The sequence below is a fragment of the Saccostrea cucullata genome, unplaced genomic scaffold, assembly GCF_032062105.1.
Source record: "Saccostrea cucullata isolate Sc308-1 unplaced genomic scaffold, CSIRO_AGI_Scuc_v1 ctg113, whole genome shotgun sequence".
Classification (NCBI taxonomy): Eukaryota; Metazoa; Mollusca; class Bivalvia; order Ostreida; family Ostreidae; genus Saccostrea; species Saccostrea cuccullata.
The window spans coordinates 103,254-129,095 of NW_026927961.1; the positions used below are offsets into that span (position 1 = coordinate 103,254).

At 33.5% G+C, this 25,842-nt stretch overlaps 1 protein-coding gene across 1 annotated transcript; it reads right to left on the reverse strand.

The window, feature by feature from the left end:
• Positions 1–1,168: 1,168 nt before the first annotated feature.
• Positions 1,169–25,502, reverse strand: LOC134276009 (sorting nexin-14-like). Its single transcript, XM_062758282.1, has 33 exons — positions 25,367–25,502; positions 25,159–25,227; positions 24,318–24,369; positions 24,016–24,095; positions 23,396–23,474; positions 23,244–23,287; positions 22,929–23,016; positions 22,676–22,753; positions 21,935–21,947; positions 21,474–21,630; positions 17,766–17,841; positions 17,441–17,485; positions 17,238–17,318; positions 16,116–16,128; positions 15,781–15,971; positions 14,972–15,046; positions 14,702–14,760; positions 13,687–13,725; positions 10,937–11,004; positions 10,760–10,824; positions 10,199–10,440; positions 10,039–10,088; positions 8,825–8,928; positions 8,418–8,520; positions 8,142–8,182; positions 7,983–8,053; positions 7,481–7,704; positions 7,047–7,211; positions 6,818–6,848; positions 5,936–6,000; positions 3,510–3,601; positions 3,104–3,166; positions 1,169–2,903 (listed from the first exon to the last, which is right to left on the reverse strand). The coding sequence occupies exons 1-32, from the start codon at positions 25,462–25,464 to the stop codon at positions 3,107–3,109; spliced, it is 2,718 nt and encodes a 905-aa protein (XP_062614266.1). The 5' UTR covers positions 25,465–25,502; the 3' UTR covers positions 1,169–2,903; positions 3,104–3,106.
• Between the last annotated feature and the right edge of the window lie 340 nt (positions 25,503–25,842).

Here is a 25,842-nt window from a genome sequence, read left to right on the forward strand (position 1 = left end):
TATTTCAAAGTTTTTGTTAAGGGGAACTGTTCTACGGTATCCAATATAATTACAGGTCTATTTTCAACAAAATGTTTTTATGGAATAATTACACTAAAGTAGATCTGTTAAACTGGGGAGGGCTTTCAGATGAAAATGTTGAAGATTTATAATTTTTGTTATAAGGGGAAGTAACTGTGGCGGAGATTCTATTTTTGATACATTTTATATTGTTGACTGCTGAGACATAGTAAAAGTAGGTCACACATGTCTAAGAATGTGCCATTGATTCCGAGACTACGTGTTAACGCGTTTCACTTCCTGTCTATTTATTGTGAACTAGAATCAGTGGAGAGATTGGTTATATTTCTACAAAATGTTGATTATTGGAGAATGAATGAGGTTCTTTGTAGACAGTTTTTCAAACATTAAAATGTCATTCATATAAACTTGTATGTTGTTTGTTTTAATGATCATCAAGTCCTCAGTCCAATAAAAACACTCATAACAAATACACATAATTGTGCAGGAAAAATGTTCAAAGACAATGGACTATTTGTGAGCAGAAATTACTGTTGTTTACTTACATTGGGAAAATTAATTATTTAATAATTAATTAAATTTCTTACTATTGGTCTTATATAATGCTAAAATATTTTAATCTATTATAAATTATGTAATTAACGGTAAATAACAATTTCTTTAATCTTACATATAAGGGCAGATCACTCTAACTGCGTAAAACTACCCAATAAAAAGAGCTCTTTGGTGTGCAGTGTTTAGAGCGTCCTTAAGATGAATTAAAGACATTGATGTAGAACAGATGGAACAGCCATTGTTTAAGAAAACTACACAATCACGTGGCTTGCCCAGTGTCGTTCATCCACTGATTAACGGACAATGGTTTTCATAAGAAATAAAGGGAAAAATATTCGTGGATGTATATATAAATAAGAATATCCCCCTCTGGTATCTTGTCCTAATGCCTGGTAAGGTACCTGAATTTTTTGTGAGGAAGCTCTCCTTTTAAGTAGCTATACTTTAATGACAGAATCTTGGAAAAATTATATATTTTTTGAGGAATTAAGGTGTTGTCTGACCAATTCTCTCTAGGCGTCACAGGTGATGAGAAATAAATTTAAAAAAAACCCTACAATGACCAGATAGGCCGATACAGAATATAAGAATGTAAGGTGTCAAATATTTATTATCACAGACAACAGTATTGCACATGTACAGTTTGATTATGCAACTCAACAAAAGTCAACATTTCATATGCAATAAATTAATAAATACTTAAAGTTTAACAACGCTGAGTGATTAAATCTCTATTATGACACAAGTGTACTAAAAGTATGAATTAATATCAAAGTCAGAATTCCTTATGGATACAGTTTCGTATTTATCTACAAGACTGAATTTGCTATTTTGCTTCCGTGAAGTAAATCAATGATACCGTATAAGCAGAATTTTTAGCAAGGATTTCATTTTGACGTTATTAGTGAGGGTGCCGAGATCACTAAAATTGAACATCGCTCAAAATTAATTATGTTGTTTTTGTAATAGCATTTTACATAGCATTTTAAAATTGCTAAAATTACCATTTTGATAAAAATATCAGTTGTTAAGGACAAATTGCTAAATTTGTTTCTTGCTAAAATTTTCACTTACACGGTATTATATGATTATTGTACTTTCTACTGAAAATAGTGATACATAATTTTTTATTATTAAGCATAAATTATACATGCACGCACTTATTTTTAAATAATACTTTGAGAGAAATGTAAAGAAACTATGACTGTAAACCCTGAACCAATAAATTATGTCATCAAAATCATGAGCATATAACCTGATTTTATCCATTAAAAACTGCACCTCATCAATTCTATTTGTTAACAAGCTCATCTCATCAATTCTGTTTGTTAACGAGCTCACCTTATCAATTCTATTTGTTATCGAGCTCAGACTCATCTTTCACTGTCTACATCTTAGTGAGAGAATGAAACAAGAATTGGGGGGGGGGGGGGTGTATAAAATGTGTTACCATCAATGTATATCACAGTTTGCAATAAATTAAAACTATTCTAGTTTGGAGCTATGTGCAAATTCCTACATAATCAATTTAAATGCTTCTGAGAAACATTATACAATAATTACAACTATCAATAATACAATGACTTCATATAACAGAAATAAGCTGTAGGCTGAGAATTAAATGGTGACAACAAAGTGAAGTCCTGATTATCATCTTAACAACAGTAAAATCCTAACTTTACTTAGGAAATAATATTTCAATCAAGACTTGAATTTTACATGATCAGAACTATGTTGATGTAGATTTGTCACATGATTCAGAGAACCTGCCAAGAGCTTTTGATATTATACAGAGTACAAAAAACACGGCCATTTTAGTTCATCTGTTAACATTGTTAGCTGAGAATACAAAGTAATGTCTATGCTTTACGCACCCAAATTTTCTTCATAAATGAAAACAGTTTTTCATAACTGTTACTAAAAAAAAATTCATTTGAAATCATTGCTATTAACATCAACAGTCGTCTCAAACTATATTACAAGCTTTTTACAGACATTTTAAATGGAAAAAGGAAGACAATATTGATTTATTTGATTTTCAAAACAAATTCAACTCATTAAAACAATAAACTGTGTATACCGGTAGTTTACCAATTTCTCAATTCCATATCTTAATTTTTAATATTGAAATGTTACCTGTATTATAAAGGGAACTGGGCAGCAACGAAATGAATGGAATTAAATTGAAATATCATAAACTGTGTGAAAAAGTGTATGTGAGCTTTTGTAGAACAATAACTAGTAGCAACTAATACTATGAAAAGTGCTAGGATAACCATAGTAACAATGGCTGCCCAACATTTAGGTCATAACCATAGTAACAATGGCTGCTCAACATTGAGGTCATAACCATAGTAACAATGGCTGTCCAACATTGAGGTCATAACCATAGTAACAACGGCTGCTCAACATTGAGGTCATAACCATAGTAACAACGGCTGCTCAACATTGAGGTCATAATCATAGTAACAATGGCTGCTCAACATTTAGGTCATAAAACTTAGGTCATAACCATATTAACCATGACTGCCTATCCTCTCAGCTCAGGGAATAACTCTTGTACTAGAATGTCCAAAAACACGTAGGATAACTGAAAGATAAAAATATATTGGTTGAAAAATTAAATTGAATTATTGCATCTTATAGTGGAACAATGCCTTATCTCATTAGTATTGAATTTGGCTCTTTCACATGTACAGCTATATGTAATGCATATTTAACATTTTTCAATCAATGCACAGTTCACAGTACATCTAATAAAGCTCCTGATGCATGACAAAGAGAGCAACCTAGCTGATATCCTATTACATTCTGTTTAAGCAGCACTTAATACATGTACAACTGATGCAGCGTCAAAATTTCCTATTGCATGTACCAGTAATTTTCATTATTAATAGCACTGCAAAGTTTATTTATACTATACATATACAAACCTGTTTGTTAAGTTTTGGTTGCTGAAGAACTTCTAACAAGAGTTTTGTCCCCTGTTCATGGTTCTTCCGGCCCACTACTGAGACAAAAGTACCTACAGAACAAATATAGGATTGATTTGGTACCTATAGAACATATATAGGATTGATTTAGTACCTAAAAACAAATACTAAGTATAGGATTGATTTAGTACCTACAGAACAAATATATAGGATTGATTTAGTACCTACAGAACAAATATAGGATTGATTTGGAAAAAAACATAACAAATATAGGATTGATTTGGTACCTACATAACAAATATATAGGATTGATTTAGTACCTACAGAACAAATATAGGATTGATTTGGTACCTACAGAACAAATATAGGATAGATTTGGTACCTACATAACAAATATAGGATTGATTTAGTACCTACAGAACAAATATAGGATTGATTTAGTACCTACAGAACAAATATAGGATTGATTTGGTACCTACAGAACAAATATAGGATTGATTTAGTACCTACAGAACAAATATAGGATTGATTTGGTACCTACAGAACAAATATAGGATTGATTTAGTACCTACAGAACAAACACAGGATTGATTTAGTACCTACAGAACAAATATAGGATTGATTTAGTACCTACAGAACAAACACAGGATTGATTTAGTACCTACAGAACAAATAAAGGATTGATTTGGTACCTACAGAACAAATATAGGATTGATTTAGTACCTACAGAACAAATATAGGATTGATTTAGTACCTACAGAACAAATATAGGATTGATTTAGTACCTACAGAACAAATATAGGATTGATTTAGTACCTACAGAACAAATATAGGATTGATTTAGTACCTACAGAACAAATACAGAATTGATTTTGTACCTACATAATAAATATAGAATTGATTTAGTAGCAACAGAACAAATACAGGATTGATTTAGTACCTGCAGAACAAATATAGGATTGATTTAGTACCTACAGAACAAATATAGGATTGATTTGGTACCTACATAACAAATATATAGGATTGATTTAGTACCTACAGAACAAATATAGGATTGATTTGGTACCTACAGAACAAATATAGGATCGATTTGGTACCTACATAACAAATATAGGATCGATTTGGTACCTTCAGAACAAATATAGGATTGATTTAGTACCTACAGAACAAATATAGGATCGATTTGGTACCTACATAACAAATATAGGATTGATTTGGTACCTACAGAACAAATACAGAATTGATTTAGTACCTACAGAACAAATATAGGATCGATTTGGTACCTACATAACAAATATAGGATTGATTTGGTACCTACAGAACAAATACAGAATTGATTTAGTACCTACAGAACAAATACAGAATTGATTTGGTACCTACAGAACAAATATAGGATTGATTTAGTAGCAACAGAACAAATACAGGATTGATTTAGTACCTACAGAACAAATAAAGGATTGATTTGGTACCTACACAACAAATATAGGATTGATTTAGTACCTACAGAACAAACACAGGATTGATTTAGTACCTACAGAACAAATATAGGATTGATTTGGTACCTACAGAACAAATATAGGATTGATTTAGTACCTACATAACAAATATAGGATTGATTTAGTACCTACAGAACAAATATAGGATTGATTTAGTACCTACAGAACAAATATAGGATTGATTTACTACCTACAGAACAAATATAGGATTGATTTAGTACCAACAGAACAAATACAGGATTGATTTTGTACCTACATAATAAATATAAATTGATTTAGTAGCAACAGAACAAATACAGGATGGATTTAGTACCTACAGAACAAATATAGGATTGATTTAGTACCTACAGAACAAATATAGGATCGATTTGGTACCTACATAACAAATATAGGATTGATTTAGTACCTACAGAACATATATAGGATTGATTTGGTACCTACAGAACAAATATAGGATTGATTTGGTACCTACAGAACAAATATAGGATTGATTTGGTACCTACAGAACAAATATAGGATTGATTTAGTACCAACAGAACAAATACAGGATTGATTTTGTACCTACATAATAAATATAGAATTGATTTAGTAGCAACAGAACAAATACAGGATTGATTTAGTACCTGCAGAACAAATATAGGATTGATTTGGTACCTACATAACAAATATAGGATTGATTGACTGAAATGCAGGATTGCTTAATGGTTGTGACTTAAATAAATCAACTAGAATCAGAATCTGCTTTGAGAAAAAGATGGCCCCAGACAGATGACAGACAAAATATGATCAGAAAAGCTCACATGAGCTAAAAAAAATTTTAAAAAGTTAAAACAATAGGATAGGAATTTTTAAAAATATTTTTTTAATCAACTCTCTGAAGCCCAAGCTTAAGAAAACAGAGTTCTGCAATTCATAAAATGTGGTAATTACTTGGTAAGAAATCCAGACATCCCTGAAGACAAGTGTGATATCTCTCACTCTTCTGTTCATCCGTCCTGTAACAGAAATTTCACTAGGAATGTTGATATATTACAATACATCTGTCTTTCCCATTTAAGCAAGCATGTGTATTTTTTTGTGGTGACACCCATATGCCAATTATTATAAGTTCATATACTAGTATAAAAAAGTTCTTGACCACAAAAATTTCATTACTACCACACTATTAAGAATAAGATTATATGTTAAAGGTCAAGGTCACATTGGATCAATTCACACTGCTTGAAGATACCGAGTCCTCTCACATGCCAAAATTCTAATTATCATATAATAAATTTTACACATTGGAATGACCTCCTAACGGACAACATAATTATAATTCTAAACTTCAAAGTTAATCTTAAGGTAATTTTGAGTAGAAACATATTGTCTTAAAAAATAAAATTTCCATTTACTACAGATCAAAAGCCTAGGCTGAAATATAAAAATTCCAGTTTTCTCACCCCCCCCCTCCCCTCTAAAATTGCAATACATGTATGTCTCTGAAGTCAAAACTAATGATTTTACTCAGAGGTTAAAGGTCATGGTTCTACATGGGACATGGCAAACTTTTCGTTTTTGTTCATGATAACCAACTTGCCAAAGGTGTAAAACCTACTGGTTGATTAAAAGTTTTCATTTTTTTTATGGTTTAAAAACAAAAATGTATGAGAAATTAGGATTTAAAAAAGTTTCAATGTGAAAGGAGGGATGCAGTTAATTAAATACATCTTTTTATTTTTTTCATTTTATCTTTAAAACCAAGTATTTAAACAATACAAACAGATCCTAACATATTTAAAAGTTTACAAAAGCTCAATCAGAAGTAATTACCTAGGAGGATCTTTGTCAAAAAACAACACATCTGAAAAGTAGAAATCCAAACTTACTAATGTTACTCATTTAATTACAATTATTTATATGTACTAGTATGCTCACAATTAATTAAACTTATTTATATGTACTACTATGCTCACAATTAATTAAACATATCATTTTTTATTAATTTTATATGATTTTAATAAAACTGCTCCAGCCTCCAAGCAGTTATGTGTGAACTTACCCCTGAGTAAATGAACAAGGGACACAACTCTGTGTTCCTGAGTGACCTGTTCTACTTTTTGTTCTATAAATAGCTGTAAGTAGTGTTCTAAGGTGGATTTAAATAGAATTCTCCCTGTCATCAGCAGGTGGTGGAACCAATCAGGCACTCCATACACATAACGTGCTAAAAATAGTCATAAAATCAACAAGTTAGAGTGAAATAACACATAGACATAACGAGCTAATGCACGTTACTCAATTTGATTGCACACACCGTTGCAGTTATGAGACTATATCTTTCAAAAAATGATGATTCATTGCTTAAATCACACATACACATAACGAGCTAAAAATAGTCATAAATTCAACAAATTAGAGTGAAATAATGTGTACAGTAATGATGATACATTTTGTTTATGCAAAGTCTTTGTTTATTGACAAAACTGGACCTACAGATATAGACAATGACATCAAAGGGGCCCTCTATTTCCTGTCCTCTATGGGCCTCCATGTCTGAGGTTGCCATGGGATACCACTCTTGTCCGTCCGAGCTCCGAGACAGATTAGAACAAATGCTGTCGTTAGAGTAATTAGCGTTGTTCTCATACAAGCCAGCACACAACTTCTCACTGGAGGTAGACTTAAGGGAGGTCTCAGAGCCTCGCCTCTCAGGTTTACTGAAATAAAACGGAAGATTGATCCTCAAAATAGGTAAAAGGGAATTGCCAGTAGGTTTATTGTTATGTGGGGGGGGGGGAGGTTCATAAAGAGGTTTGAAAAGAAAAAAAAATTTTCTTGCTTTGAAACATAGTCACAAAATTTGCTGCATTGATAACTGCATGAACAAACATGGGGGAAACTTAATCATTCATTTCCATTATTCCTCACCAAGATCTGTGTTTGCTCAGATATTTTGCTAATCTCATGACTGTTTTTTTCTTTCTAATACAAGTACCTGGGTTTAGGAGGTGGAGCTATTGTGGACTGTTCAAAGGAATTCAGATACATGTCTAAATGCTGGCCTCTCTGGAGAGAAAAAATAAACTTGTTATTAAACATCTCCTAACTTATATTTACATGTAAGAATGTGTAAAACTTCACTGTCTAAACAAACCTCTTTGACTAGCTTCATAGCTCCTGACTTGAACATTTTGCCTGTAACAAAAAATTCAAATGAAAAAGAAGAATGATCTCTTGTTTAGATATCACCTTTCTAAAAAACAAGTACATGTAGTTAAAACAGGCATTAAGAACATTTTCTGTTGACCTTTAAATCTGTCACAGAAAAAATATTTTAAAAGCTGTTCAACTGTCATGAGATTATTTACAAATTCAAAGTTTAATGTTTAAATAAACAGATCACAAAACCAACTAATGATATAAAACGTACCTAGTTTAATGTCCGATAAAAACCCTGTAGAGAATTCATGATCTGAGGTCAAGAAGTTATAGAGAAGCTGACTCCCTGTCAGGTAAGGCTTGGTTAACAATTTCTATAGATAAACAAAACAGATACACTTCGTCAGAAGTACAATTACATACAAGAGTACGTGTACTTAAAAAATTCATATCTACTTTAAATGGTAATAGGATAATGAGATTAAATTTATCTTTTTTTTTTTTGGATTCTTGAAATTTCAAAATATAACTAAGTAAATTTTTTTTTAATTAAAGTGACTTGTATATCCAATAATTTTACATTGACTGGACAGATAAACATAATATGTATAACATCCGGCCCATCAGACCTACAAGTCACTTTAAGCAAGTACAAGTTGGTATTGAATTTATTGTCACCTGCAGATAAGCCTCGAATTGTTCTCGCTTGCTCTCAATGAATTCATGTTTATTTGTCCCAATTACTTTCTTTGGAGGAAGTTTGCATTCCTGGAGAAGGCCCTCTATATCAATAAAACTCACAATGTACAGTTAATTCTCGATAAACCGCCACCTTTTGTAATTTAGAAATCGTGGCGGTATAACGAATTTGGCGATGAATTGAATTTCACATCTTTTAGGAAACAAGAGGTAGAGTTATCGTTCTTTGAGATAACATTTTGCCTTTCTTTTCTTATTATTGCATGTACATGTATCTAAAAACATATTTCTGATTGAAAATACTTCAAGTAATTTTTTTAAATGTAAAATTTCGACAAAACAAAATGTGCAGTTATAAAATAAAGACAAGTGCATGTGTATGCATGTAATTTTGCATGTCTGCTATTGAAAAATAAAACATCCTTGGTCGATCGTCGGGATATATTGCTGATAGTTTGCAAAATAAATTCTTGAATAAATTTATTGTTTATGACATTGTTGTTAATAAAACGTTCATAATTTCTACCGTATAATTATTTTTTAAACTTTGCATTCTGTAAAGCAGAGATAATCAAATAAATAATATCGTTATTGGTGAACTTTAACAACAACCGCTTTCGAGACGAAGCCCTGACTAAATGATTTCAATTAAACAGGAAACAAAATTAATTGTTATAACAGTTCATATTAAAATAATTGTTTATTAAATTCTTAATCATTTAATTGCATATACCTTGCCTGGCTTTGCATGCTCTACGACGGGGTAGCGTCATCCAATTAGACGCGCTTCACTGACCACATGCACCTGTGGTGGTATATCGAGAAAATTGACACTTAAAAATGGACGTTTGTTTTGAAAACAGGGTGGCGGATGGCGGTATGCGAATTTGGCGTTATAAAGAAAATTTTATATAGCAGGAAAATCGTTCTTGGGAAATCATGGCGGTATAGCGAAAATGGCGATGAATCGAATGGCGATAATTCGAGAATTGACTGTAATATAATTCATCTCTGTAAAAATTGTCAAGGCACAAAACAGTAAAACATGCTAATAATATACTGCCAAGGATGGGCAACTTTCCTTCATTATAAATGTTATTTGTTACATCCATTAGCCTAACAATATGTTTAAACCCACAAGGAATGAAAATGACTTCCCTATAACATCAATTCATTGTTAGCCTGGTACATACCATGGAACTCTGCTAGCTTGTTTTCAAGAACGTAGAACTCATTATACCGTCTGCAACATAAAATCAAAAGATGATTAAAACACAAGCAAAATTCAGCAATTCCAGCACAGATCTATTTATTCACAAATTCCCTACATTTTCTGGGAATTCTATAGATTACCTAGCAACTGTCCAGTTGGCTTTCTTAGTTTGATCTCCAAGATTCTCATCCGATAGGTCTACCCTACGGACATCAATGATGAACACAAAAAACTGCTTCTTGAAGTTATCGGGGTCCGGCCTCGCTCCGATTCGTGGGATGGAGACGCGCCAGGTACTGAGGTCAGGAATGGTCATCTCCGTAAAGTCCGGTAACTCCGTTAACACAGTATCGGGGATCTCGTCATCCAGGGAATTACACGACTGGGGAGCATAAACATCAATCCCTTATCATTCTCTTTCATTTCTTAAGGTTTGTTACCAAATAATTGTTATGTACACATGTACCGGTACTACTTTTATAGTATAAAATGTGCTTGTAATATAAGTGTACCATGATACTGTATTTACACCTAATTGTCTGCTCATAAAAAAAATTCCTTCTCACATAATTTTCTATAAAAATTAAAGATTATATACAACAAAGTGAAAATTTTGTGTATCTTTTTCTTGCTCACAAACACCAATTAACTCTCTCACAGAATACAGTGTCATAAAAAACGAGGTTATGTACACTACTCACACTTATTGTCACTTTGTCAGCATCTTCAAAATCAAGTCCAGCCTCTGGCAGGGACCTCATTTCTCCTATAATCAGAGTTATGTGCATATAATTACAGTGTTTTTACAGGTGTACTCCATACAGAATCTTACAACTGCTTTTGTGATGATATTCTGTTTTAATGATTTGAATACTCACCACTTTTGAATACACCTTTAATCTTGGTCCCAATGTTGGAAAATCCAAACCTTTTACTTTCCACTGGTCTGTAAGGATGATGATAAAAAAAATAATTCTACAGAATGTTCAAATTATTTCTAGTCAAAAGTATACAATACAAAACAAATATTAAATAAAGAGTAAAAACTGAAATCATATGATGGTACTATAAATAAATGAAGAAAATAACAAAAAAATAATTACATTCATTATTCAAGATAAACTAATATATGAATTGAATATTGTCTCCTTTTTTATAGAAAGAAATAAAATACACCTGTACATATATAGACAAGGGTATCACAATATAAACAATGAATCTGAGTACCTTAACCTTTTATAGTATATATGTACCCTTTTCTGTATATTCTTACACCTCATGCAGTTCAACAGTAACTCAATACAACAGACATGCGACACTTACAGGCTCTACTACTCAAATAACATATTATAGTACTGAATTCTATACCACATGTGTATATTGTATATGGCTATATCTTTTATCAGATATTTGGTTGTTTATTTAATTAAAAAATTGAGACATGTGTACATTTTGTTTCAGTAAATGGAGCATTTGAAAACTGTATACAGATGAACAGACAGACAGAAGGGCAGGCAGATAGAGTCCATCTGATGAATCATTTAACCATTGTATATATATGAGCAACAGTCAACATATATCATGTCTAAATACGTAGAAATATATATGTACATGTACGAGGGGCATTTCAAAAGTTCTAAGAACTGTTTAATAAAAAGATAACCATTTCACGGAAATTATTGAGTTTGATATCATTGGAAAGATCAGAAAAATATACACATATTGTGACGTCACTTAATAATTTTTATGACGTAATAACTCCGAAAATGACATCATAATTCCGCATGCTTACGATACTGGCCGTAAAAATGACGTAACAAAAGATACAATTTGATAAAATTAAAATTTTAAAAACAACTTTTGCTCATTGCTCAGGCGCAAGCTATCGGAAGCAAATGCCAGTTGGCGGAATGTTTACATAGACTACAATCTATCATATGGTGTTCTATTTCGGAGATCTTCTTGTTCTGAAATGGTTTAAGCGATTGTCAAACATCCCATGTTTTTATCGAATCTCGCTCAAAATATCGCGTAAAACAGACCTAATTGTGAGAAAAAGGCGAAGTTGACAATCAAAGAAAAATAGACGATCGTGTTACAAAATTTGATGGCATCAATTCATCAGATGTTTTAACCAGATTTGTGGGATCGATGAAGGCTCAAGAGAAGTTAAGTTTAGTGTGCCCCATATTTTCTCGGAAAATCTGAAATGGCGCGGGCGCAGTTGTAACCCCACCGTACCTCCACATATTCGCAAATTTTAATTCATGGAAATTAAATAAGATTTTACCTGTCTGTGTAACTTATAAACCTTTTTGGAGTCAAAAGTCAAAAGCGGTAGTGAGTTCTGGGGCACCAAAGTTGAATTAATAAGAAAAAATATGCAAAGAAACAAGTCAGGGGCAAGACTTTTGTACATTTTATTTGTAAACCATAAGAGTACTTTTACTCAAAATATATTTGTTGAAAACTGCATTAATATACTTCAGTTTTATGCAGAACATGTTTCATTTCATACAATGGAGAGATTTATAAAAGACCGAAAATCCAGTCATATCTTGTAACAAAATCTTAAATGAATGTCGTCTCGATGATAGCATAACCGGATATAAACTGTGCTAGTAAACAAAGCATACAATGTAATATGGAATTCTTGATAAACTTATTTGCAAATGAAAATTTTCTTTGAAATATTTTTTCAAATAAGCCCTTGACAGCACTTTTAAAATTGTCTCATGTGGATAAAAACGCGAATTTTCAGTATGCTAAACATTCTATACTCTGACGTCATTTTCGGACTTAATACGTCATAAAAATTACAAAGTGACGTCACAATATGAGTATATTTTTCTTATCTTTCCAATTATATCAAACTCAATAATTTCCGTGAAACGGTTAATTTTTTATTAAACAGTTCTCAGGACTTTTGAAATGTCCCTCGTATATTTAAATCTGGGTCATGCATGTGAACACCTGAGGCATGTTCAACAGAACGAACATTCACGAGCGTTTGCCAAAATTCCTAATACCTCCAAGAGAAATGTTTGCGAGCGCGAGCTCTGTTGAACAGGCCTCTGATCTGGTGAAACATAAAATTAGTTAGTTCTAATCTAATGGTCTATAACAGTGTAATATGTTAGTGGGTAATACTGAATTCATACAAGTAAACAATTCAGGAATACAAGACCTGAAAATCTGACTGTTCATAGAGCTACCTGTACATCTGACACTCAGACATTTACACATGTCAAAAGTTTACATGTTATCTATACTGGCTACCAATTCTCAAATAGAACCCTAACATTTGTCAAAGTGAAAATCCTTGGCATTAAGTTTGAACAGTTTTTATGCCATGGCAGCTTTGAAAATGCTTACATTTACACATTTTTCACATCCTAAAAATAGCTAATATATGTACTTGAAATAACAAACAATTTTTGTTTTGCTCAATGCAGAGGAAAAAATGTTCTGTGACTGAATGGTAGCCAGTACATGACTTATCTGGCGAGGGGACAGGTGCCGTACAGTCAGATAATTGGTCAGTAACGGCTGGTAAATTCATTTCAGAAAACTTCCAGAGATAATAACAAGCTCCCAGAAATGAATTTGTTTGGAACATCAGTTGTACCTATTGTTATATAGAACTGGTCTGGATGGGGGCAATACACTGAAATTAAATGTCACAGTAAAATCAAAGGAAAGTAAAGAAACAGAAGTCCTACAACAGTGTACAATTAAATATTCACAGTGTCAGGAAGTACCCCGTAAAAGATAATAAAAAACTAGACACAAAGTAAAAAAGGATAACACTCTTTTTTCATCATCATATTTTAAAAATAGTCTGAAAGTGAAGGCAATTGATGAGATACATGTAAGTTGGAAAAGTCTTTTCAAGGAAGTGAATAGATATGAAATAATACTGGAAATTTACTATAAGTAATCAGTAGAAATATATTCTGCAAATACAAATCTTTCATTGACTCAATGGCTGACTGAAATTTTTTTTCAACTAATACCAATTATTTGCACACACAAATGTCAACAGATTGAAGCACAGGGGATGCTTACTTTTCCATGGCACCTGATCCCACTTCTTATCTGAGGCACTGAGTGGACTTTTGAGCTTGATCACTGTTCATTATCTCCATATATTTCATTTCACTGTACAACAGTACTGGGGCTGACAAATAAGAGTTTTAGGCAATTGTCTTACAGCAAATGCAAGGTCAAATTTCACTTGCCCTGAAATCTGCTCGACCTTCCATCATGACCATGATTTAATACTGTATTTATATAAATTTTAAAAAATAAGAAGACAAATACTGAGTAGATCATGCAAGGCCCTGTGTCCAAGTTTAATTCTTCTACTTGCATGTGGTGTTTCATTTTTTCTGAGTCACTTGCCCACGGGCATGTGGTTAATTAAACGTCACTTGCCCATCCCTAAAATTAACTAGCCCCGGGCATCGATGACTTTTGTCCGCCCCTTGACTGTATCAATAAATTTCAACATTTCTGTTAAACAGGTGAGGTTTGTTTACAGTCAAATATAAAGTGAATCAATATACATGTATGTGACCATTTCGTCATTCCTGTTTTATGCTAAAATGCTCTAAGTTCAGGGTAGACATTTGAATACTTACTTTGGCATGGCCCTCATAATCTGGGCTGGTTCTCTGCTTCCACACAACATGGTGTAGTACTGTCAATATAAAATGTACATGGAGAGGGGGAATACATATAGTACTGTCACTAAAACTGTACATTGAGAGGGGGAATGCAAGATAAAAGTCTGTTAAATCTTCCTAAGGGACAATAATATCAAGTCTGAACTACAGAAATTATAGGACTTCATTTAATAAATACATTTGTAATTCTCTTCATTTGTAGGAATTTTTTAAAAAAAAACTTACATCATCACTTTGATGAAAGAGAGGCAAAAATGTGTTCTCCAGCAAATCGTAGGTGTGGTCATAGGCTCTATAATAGTAACAACCAAATAGGAAAAAGACCAGAAACAATTCATAGTCCAACATGTATTGTACGTTATCAAACTTACTAAATAAAATAGTTATAAATCCTTGATTAGATGAATAACATAATAACACTGGTTAGTTGTTTGTTAATTTATATAGGTGTGGATCCAAGATAAGTTCACCTACTGTATATCTAAAAAGCAGCCAACAAATATCTGTGTTACAAAATAAAACAAAAGTAACCTGTCAGGATATCACAAAAAAAATAAAACCAAAAGTAACCAGTCAGGATATCATGAAAAAAATAAAACCAAAAGTAACCAGTCAGGATATCATGAAAAAAATAAAACCAAAAGTAACCAGTCAGGATATCACAAACAAAATAAAATGAAAGTAACCAATCATAAAACGAAAGTAACCAGTCATGATATCACACAAAAAAAAAAAAACCAAAAGTAACCAATCAGGATATCACGTACAAAATAAAAACAAAAGTAACCAATCAGGATATCATGTACAAAATAAAATGAAAGTAACCAATCAGGATATCACAAAAAAAAACAAAACCAAAAGTAACCAAAAATAACCAATGAATGAACAAATAAACATGCTCAAATGCTAAATGTATGGTGTTTGGAGGAAAAAAAATGCTTTCATATTTATCAAGAAAAAAAATTTAAATTTTAAAATTTCAGCCAAATACATGTTTCAATGATAAATTTAGTAAAATTGGAGAGAAGTTTTATCTTTGTGGATTTTAGTGCTTTATCTGATATCCTACCCTCTGCCAGCTCACTGACAATGGACTCATCAAACTTAATTCTGTCCACTGCATCTTTGGCGCAATAACTCCGGTACAGGTCCTTAGCCGCGTTGTGAAGCTCTACTAGTTCTCCCTGCGACAGATCAGGGCTCAGGATACGGGTGTTAAAATCCTCTGTAATACAGAAAAATAGCTCTCCTCAGTCCATACTCAACACTGGATATATATAAACCAGGATGTGTCTGCCTTATCATATATTGTGATCATAAAATTGCTTTGTGTGTAAACTTTAGTACAATCATAATAACATTTACCTACTATACCTGTATACCTGTACATTATCAACCAAGAAACAAATAAAAATATACTTTTATTTCACATTACAGCAGCTATCTAACTAATTTTACTGACTTACCAATAGCTTAAAATTGAATTACAGAAAAACAAGCTAAGGAGATACTGAAGTACATTTAAAATCCTCATTTTTAATACAGCATGAAGGGGTACAGGTGTTTGGGGTTATTTTAACATGTCCTCTGTAATCTCAGAAAACTGTAACAACATAACAGACAAAAAATCCTCTTAATAGAGAAAAAGACATCTTACACTCTTAACAAAACACTGGAATATTTACAACCTGAGCACTGTGCCTAGGAAAAAGTGGTCAAAAATTCCAGTTTTGAAAAGTTTATATGCATGTAGTGAAATTTACTTACAATACACATATACATTATCAATTAACTTGAACACTATAAAGGATGCTTACATATTTCTTCGACTTACTGTGGCTTTCTTACCTTTAAGTTTTAACTTTCATTTTGGCCCCACCCTACCCCCGGGGTCATGATTTGAACAAACTTGAATCTGAACGCTTACCTGAGGATGCTTCCTTTTAAATATGACCATTCGTGGATGTGCTGTTCTTCATTAGAAGATTTTAAAGATTTTTTCTATATATTTCTATGTAAAACTTTGAGGTCCAATGTGGCCCCACCCTACTCCCGGGGATCATGATTTGAACAAACTTGAATCTACACTACCTGAGGATGCTTCCCTATGAGTTTCATCTTTCCCTACTCTGTAGTTCTTGAGAAGAAGATTTTTAAAACATGCCACCAAATTTTCACTATTTCTTAATTATCTCCCCTTGAATGAGGGCGAGGCCCTTCATTTGAACAAACTTAAATCCCCTTCACCAAACAATGCTTTGTGGCAAGTTTGGTTGAAATTAACCCCATGGTTCTTCAGAAGTTGAAATATGAAAAGTTTACAGGCGGACAGACATTTAGATGGACTGCTATATACAGACAGACTACAGAAAAATTGTGATCAGAATAGGTCATTTGAGCTTTCAGTTTAGGTGAGCTAAAAAAAGGGTGGATAAAATATTATATTATTATTTAGTAACTTTGATAATAAAGAGTGTTTGTCTCCACTTACTGATTTATTTTTAGTCAGAGGTTTGGCAAAATTTTCTAGGAATGGTACACATGGAGAAGGTGGCTCTGTGGCAACAGGTGGCTGAAAAAGTAGGTCAAATTGACACAGATTAAATAAGGTTACAGCAAAAGTAGGTAAAATAGTAATTGTTTGTATACCAAACATTGAGTCTAAAATGACACAAGCTTTTTAAAGTAACTTACAGGCGTTTTATCTAGGAAAATCAGTATCAAGTTGTTCACCATATCCTACAAAATAATCTCTCATAATAAGTACATAATCATTGCATCATCTACAAACTGAACATTGGATTTTTCAGCTATATGTTACCATACAGAGATTACTATTGAAAAGATATTTACACTTCACTGATATTTCTGTAACTAAAACTTCTTTATTAATGGAATGAGATACAAAAATTGGTAAGCAGAGAGAGCACATATAAGTAAATGTCTGTCATAATTTAACATATCTGATTGATAAATAAACTTAAACTGTCAAAAGAGTAGAGACTGGGGGAGAACTTACGGGGTTAGCTACAGCATCCAGAGCTGGGAGGAGGACGGAGCCCGCTAAAATCTCTCTGATCAGGGCACACGTACATCTACAATAAAAATATAATGGTTAACAATCCATACATATAAAACAAAATAATACAGCTAAGATCTCTCTGATCAGAGCACACATACACCTACAATAAAACAACGGATAATACAACTACAAAATAATACAATTACAATAGAAAATACACATGTACATATAAACAATTAAGTCTTAAATCCATTGAAACCAGTAAAAGAGCTTGTTTAGTATTTAGTCCAGGAACTATACAAGAGGCCCATGGGCCTTATAGGTCACCTGAGCATTATGCAACAACTTTCCAGTGATTAAATTTAATTCATCATAACAACACACTTAGCAGTTTCTTAGTTTGTTTACTTAATACCCATACACAAGGTAGGGGAACAAAAAATGCATTTCAACTAATCAGTTATATTCAGCAATAATCAGTAGTGCCCCTACCACACATGAACCCCTGACCCTTGGGCCTTGATATTTGATTAATACCAAGGAGCAGATTTCAAACCATTCATTCATTTTCAGTATATAAGTACACCCCCCCATATTACCCCTGACCCTGTGGCCTTGAAATTCTCAATTCTGGAAGATTAGGGCCCAAATGAACTATATAGTAGTTCATCTGCTTAATACCCTAGAGCAGAGAAGAAGATTTTCAAAGAATTCCTGTATTTTCACTATATAATCTATAGAGCCCCGCCCTAACACCAAAACCCCTGACCCTGGGGCCATAAAATTCATAATTTTGGTAGAGACACTCTTGCTCATCATAACTATGCACTTAGTTAGTTTATTTAATACCCAGGAGCAATGAAGAAGATTTTCAAAGAATTCCTGTATTTTCACTGTATGATCAATAGAGCCCCACCCTAACACCAAAACCCCTGACCCTGGGGCCATAAAATTCACAATTTTGGTAGAGGCACTCTTGTTCATCATAACTATGCACTTAGTTAGTTTATTTAATACCCAGGAGCAGAGAAGAAGATTTTCAAAGAATTCATGTATTTTAACTACATAATCTAAGAGCCCTGCCCTAACACCAGAACTCCTGACCCTGGGGCCATAAAATTCACAATTTTGGTAGAGGCACTCTTGCTCATCATAACTATGCACTTAGTTAGTTTATTTAATACCCTGGCGCAGAGAAGATTTTCAAAGAATTCATGTATTTTCACTATATAATCAATAGAGCCCCACCCTAACACCAGAACCCCTGACCCTGTGGCCATGAAATTCACAATTTTGGTAGAGGCACTCTTGTTCATCATAACTATGCACTTAGTTAGTTTATTTAATACCCAGGAGCAGAGAAGAAGATTTTCAAAGAATTCATGTATTTTAACTACATAATCTATAGAGCCCTGCCCTAGCACTAGAACCCCTGACCCTGGGGCCATAAAATTCACAATTTTGGTAGAGGCACTCTTGCTCATCATAACTATGCACTTAGTTAGTTTATTTAATACCCAGGAGCAGAGAAGAAGATTTTCAAAGAATTCATGTATTTTCACTATATAATCAATAGAGCCCCACCCTAACACCAGAACCCCTGACCCTGTGGCCATGAAATTCACAATTTTGGTAGAGGCACTCTTGCTCATCATAATGTACTTAGTTAGTTTATTTAATACCCAGGAGCAGAGAAGAAGATTTTCAAAGAAATAATGCATTTTCACTACCTACTTATTTAGCCCCGCCCTAGCACTAGAACCCCTGACCCCAGGGCCATGAATTTCACAATTTTGGTAGAGGATCATTGCTGATTACAATCATGCAAACAGTTTGACTGCTTGATGCCCAGGAGTAAAGAAGAAGATTTTTAAAAATTGCATTAATTTTAGTGGTTTTGGCCCCACCCCTCAGGCCCCTGGGGGGCAGGGATCATGAAATTCACAATTTTTGTTCCCCTTCACCCATAGATGCTTTGTGCCAAATTTGGTTGAAATTGGTTCAGTGGTTGCAGAGAAGAAGCTGAAAATGTTCAAATGTTAACGCACGACGCACAACGCACGATGCACGACGACGGACGAAAACGGATAGCAATAGGTCACCTGAGTTTACTCAGGTGACCTAAAAACTCTTAATCCATAAAAATTAAGCATTGAAAATAAGTTATTCAAAAACAAAATATGCTCCCAGGTCTCTGCATGCAAGGTATCTACATGTATATCTAGTAAAAAAGCAAGAGGCCCATGGGCCACATCGCTCACCTGAGAAGCTTTAACCATTCTGTTCTTTACCAGATTTCCCCCTTGTTATACATAATGCATCCCCACCCTATCCCACTGATCATAATTTAGACATTTTGAAATCTACACCACCCCATGATCCTTCCATGGGCACATATGTTTCAGCTGTTTTGGCCCAGTGGTTCCTGAGAAGAAGATTTTCAAAGATTTTTCCTATATATTACTATGTAAAACTTTGATTCCCTATAATGGCCCCGCCCTTCCCCCAGGGGTCATGATTCCTACAATTTAGAATTTACACTACCCCAGAATGCTTCCACATAAGCTTCACTTTTTCTGGCCCAGTGGTTCTTGAGAAGAAGATTTTCAAAGATTTTTCCTATATATTTCTATATTAAACTTTGATTCCCCATTGTGGCCCCGCCCTTCCCCCTGGGGTCATGATTTGAACAATTTAGAATCTACACTATACCAGGATGGTTCCACATAAGTTTCAGCTTTTCGGGCCCAGTGGTTCTTGAGAAGAAGATTTTCAAAGATTTTTCCTATATATTTCTATGTAAAACTTTGGTTCCCCATTGTGGTCCCCCGGGGGTCATTATTTGAACAATTTAGAATCTACATTATACCAGGATGCTTCCACATAAGTTTCAGCTTTACTGGCCCAGTGGTTCTTGAGAAGAAGATTTTCAAAGATTTTTCCTATATATTTCTATGTAAAACTTTGATTCCCCATTGTGGCCCCACCCCCTTCCCCCAGGGGTCATGATGTGAATAATTTAGAATTTACACTATACCAGGATGCTTCCACATAAGTTTCAGCTTTTCTGGCCCAGTGGTTCTTGAGAAGAAGATTTTCAAAGATTTTTCCTATATATTTCTATGTAAAACTTTGATTCCTCATTGTGGCCCTGCCCTTCCCCCGGGGGGCATGATTTGAACAATTTAGAATCTACACTACCCCAGGATGCTTCCACATACGTTTCAGCTTTAATGGCCTAGTGGTTCTTGAGAAGAAGATTTTTTAATGACCCAACCCTATTTTTGTCTTTTCTTGATTATCTCCCCTTGCGAGGGGATATGTCCCTTCATTTTAACAATTTAAATTCCCCTTCACCCAAGGATGCTTTGTACCAAGTTTGATCAAAATTGGCCCAGTGGTTCTTGAGAAGAAGTCGAAAATGTGAAAAGTTTACAGACGGACAGACAGACGGACAGACGGACGGACGGACAGACGGACGGAGACGGACGGACGACGGACAAAGTGTGATTAGAAAAGCTCACTTGAGCCTTCGGCTCAGGTGAGCTAAAAAACACAAAAACAAATATTTCATTTATTATATGAGCAGACAGTCTATGACCTGCTTAGATTTGACGGCCTGTCAGCTTTGAGAACAGAAAAATGTGTGTGACCTACTTAGAATTGACCGCCTGTCAGCTATGATGACAGACCAGTATGACCTACTTAGATTTGACCGCCTGGGGAGGGAGGATGTAGGGAAACAGAGATTCCACCAATCGTCGGAGGTACTCCAGCTCACATTTACGACTCAACATGGCTACGTGCATGTTAGGTCCTAGCTGCTCCAGGGTTAACTGCTGAAGGTCACCACCAGGGGGAGCTGTTCAACAAAATTATGCAAATGAGCCAAGGGATCAAATCAGTTACAGTAAATGTATTAAATTTAGCATGCAAAAAGCACTAACAAATATGCAGTCAAATGTAATATCTTTACAGTATATATCTATGTAATTTTATATTTAATATTTAATCTATCTGGATAGTTTCATTGTAGCTGTTAAACCCCTGTGTCTCCCTAAACTCTACTAAAAAAATTACTTTTGATGCACCCTCCATCAGTGATAAAGGTTTAAGTTTAACCCCACCCCTACCCCCAACCTGCATTTTTTTGATCTGAAACTCACCATGCTTCCTGGCCTCATCAATAAAATCAAATGTACTTAGATTTGGTGAATAGATAAGTGATATTAATTATTTTATAGTGAACATATGAATAATATTCACCATTACAGTAAAAAGTGCATTTCCATTTTTTTCTGATCGCATGTTTTAATATTGCTATGACGACCGTTAAAATACACACATATTTGACTAGTGTTGGCAAATTGACGACAAAACTAAACTTTTGAACCGGTTACTCGATGTTTTACCACATACATGTGTGAATTTATATTTTTTACAGGCGATTTTTTTGCCATAGGGTATGCTTATTATTAACCTCATCCTTTTACTTATTGGTAAAAATAATGGAAAATGCAACGTATATGGATTTTAATTTATTTACAAATATAAACTTTAAAAAAACACAACATCTTCGTACTCTGTTGATTTTAAATGTCACTTGAAACAGTCAGTTTGTTTTCGTTTAAGAAAATAAAATAACACATGACCCTGTAATTGCTTGTTGTTTTATAATAGGTTTAAGGACACTGCACCCCCCCCCCCGGTAATCAAAACCATCAATTATATACGCTGTGAAAACTGAAACCCACGATTCAAATTGTTCAATTGTAAACCAATAGTGTCAATCACTCGACGTAATTAATTTCAGATGGTAATATGTGTCAATATACATGTCTACAAATCGCATAAAAATACATTATGTACGTATTTACCATTAAAATTGTATTTTTATCCGATCTAACCATACTTCCTGGCAGTTTAAACAACTGTTGAAGTGCTGCCTTTATCAGTTTTTCACTGACGAGTTTTGGAATATCCACCTGTAATTATTTACGTAACATTAGATGTATACTTATCTCTACAGACCTATACTATAGAATCTCCACAGTCCTAAAACAGAGATTTTGTACTTGCAGGAGGCATGGATGATTTCAAGCATAAATATTTGTCTCTTTTTTGCCAAGACAATGGAATTAATTAATATGTTTGAAGTACCTTTTTCAGTCTCCTGAGTAGAACAGAGGCTAAGAATCGGATGCTGGTTTTCAGTTCATCAGGGAATCCCTCATCTGCACTCAGGTCCCTGTGTAAGGGCAAATTAATGAAGTCTTATACAGCTCTCAAAAAAAGTAAAGGTATAACTGAAAACTCTGGGGAAAAACAAAATCTTTGGAAACATTGCTGGATATGTATTGATTGTTTGCAAAAGTAAATTTCTGATTATACCTAGTGTAACTGACTAACTGTACTATTTTTAATTCAACATACCACCAACAAAAGTATAGGACCATAGCATCTAATTTAACTTACCTGTACCAAGTGTAAAGGAATTCCTTCAAAACAATATTTGCAAACTGAAATAAACAAAAAGAATTGCTTTGTACATCTTATACAATAGATGATGAACAAAAAACAGAGCATTTCTTCAATTAAGAATATAAATTATGTAAACTGATTCAAACCTCTTCCACAGACTCGTCAACTCTCTGTCTGACTTTCAAGTAAGTCCAGGGTTGGAAGGCTAAAATATTCAGCTCTGGTCTGAAAGTCAGGAAAGGATATTCAATTCAGATCATCTCTTTATGTCTCTTGTAGTGAAAAATAAAATACATCTCAAGATTTTTCTTTCAAGTCTAATCTAGTTTTAGTAAATCACCTTACAGTCACTCATTAATTCTAATGATGTGGGATCATAAACAATAGAAAATAGTTATAACTGAATCTTTTTCATAAACTGCAGCACTATCTATGACTAGTTTATTTCCATGTATGTCTAGTTTGTTATTATCATAAGCATAATGAGTAATATGCTGTTCCTGCATTTTTCCAGAATCATTAAGTATAATTATTTAGTTATAACTTTTATTGTACCTGTGTCTTGGGCAGTGTCACTGGCCACAAACAGCACACACAGTTTTCATCAATGTTAATTTATTGTACCTGTGTCTAGGCCTCTAGGGCAGCGTTGCTGACCACAAACAGTACACACAGTTTTCATTTATTGTACTTGTGTCTAGGGCAGCATCGCTGACCACAAACAGTTCAAACAGTTTTCATTAATGTTAGTTTATTGTTACAGTACCTGTGTCTAGGGCAGCGTCGCTGGCCACAAACAGTACACACAGTTTTCATTAATGTTAATTCATCATCTTCATCATCCTGCTGAAAACAGATAGGTTTATAACGCAAAATATCCAAACAAAGGTTTATAATAACCATAATTATTTCAATAAACTAAAGGTTTATAATAATGCAAAATATTTCACTAGTAAATAGCTTTTAATGTTGTTCTGGTATTTATATTAAAGTTACTGCTTCCTTCTGTATTACAGAAAAAAAGCCTGCTACAAGTACAACAATGTGAATTGTGTTTTTCCTACTTACTTTTTTCTTTCGTTGGTGGAAAAACAGGAGACTTGGTAATATGGTGTCAGAACTAAAATGAAGTTAGAAAAACATATTTAGTCAATACACTGTACAGTAAAACTTATCTTATACCAATGCCACTGGTTCCAATGAAATTGACCAGATTTGACATCATTCCTGATTACACAACACCCTAATTAGACAAGTTTCGCTGCTGATTACAATTCCTGGTATAACTACAGAACCACCTCCTCAATCGTAGACAAACTCTATAACCACTCTGTATATTTTACTTACCTCTCAGCCATTCATGCTTGTCTCTACAGACCAATAAACTCAGATGATTTTTCAAAATTCAAAACAAGCAAGTTTTTGGTCTTTATTGACGACTATAAAGGTTTTGGAGGTGGATAAAATACTCACATTGGTTTTAAAAAATTTTCTAGAATTAGGGAGTGAAAGGTCAAGTTAAGCTCAAAGACTAAAATTTAAAACCATAACACTATCGGCTACAGTTCTGCAGCTATGCTACTAGAATAGTTCAATGAATTCCAGATGTCAACATTACATGTTAAATCAAAGTGAAAAGAAATATTGTTAAAATTACTTGAATTTTCATCTTGATATGAATTATTTTATAGGCTAAAAGGCATACTCAATCTCAAAAGGTTTGGTATGATAGTTGCTTTCAGTGCAGCTACTTTTGGATTCTTCAAAATCATTTCAAAGCATATCCACTCCACTTGCTACATAACAGTTATACAGAAGTATTCTTACTGTGGTGTGAGCTTTTCCCATGACACAGATTATTCTAGACTATAGCTCTATCTCTCAGCCAGCTGTCATCGAATGTTCTTACCTTATGCAACTGTAAGTTACGGCTAATCCAAGTATAAAGGACCAAATGATGAGGATCAGTGAGAAATATCTGAAAAGATATGTATAAATTACAAGAGTTTAAAAAAATGCATGTAATTAGTAGTTTTATCTAGTCAGATTTTTCATTAATTTGAGGAAATTCGACCTATGTATAATTTTGCAATTCAAAGCAATGCAGCTTCCTTTACCTGTGGAAAATGAATGTAAACAGGAGGAGGATGACTGTTGATGTACAAAATCTGGAATGCTTCTGCAGATAATGCTTTATTATATACCATGGAATCATATTGACAATATGGAAAATTGTCAACAAATTCCAACGCCACCTTTAGTCTGAAAATTGTGAACACCGAACCCGAACTAATTTTGTCTACAATTATTTCAATAATTCGATTCAGTTCACTTTATTGGCAATTACCACGTCGGCATACAGTCATGAATATTAACGATGAAGAAATTGTCTTTTTCTTCATTTGATATAACACTATCACATAAAACTTATATTAATTAGAGGAGCACTATAACTTAACAAAATCTTTAAACATTTTTTTAGAATATTTCTTTAGAAATCAGATTCTGAAAATTAAAAAAATAATTTTTAAAGTAATAACTGGGTTAAGTAACAGACTCTACCTAAAAAACAACAAACAATTAATCAAACAAG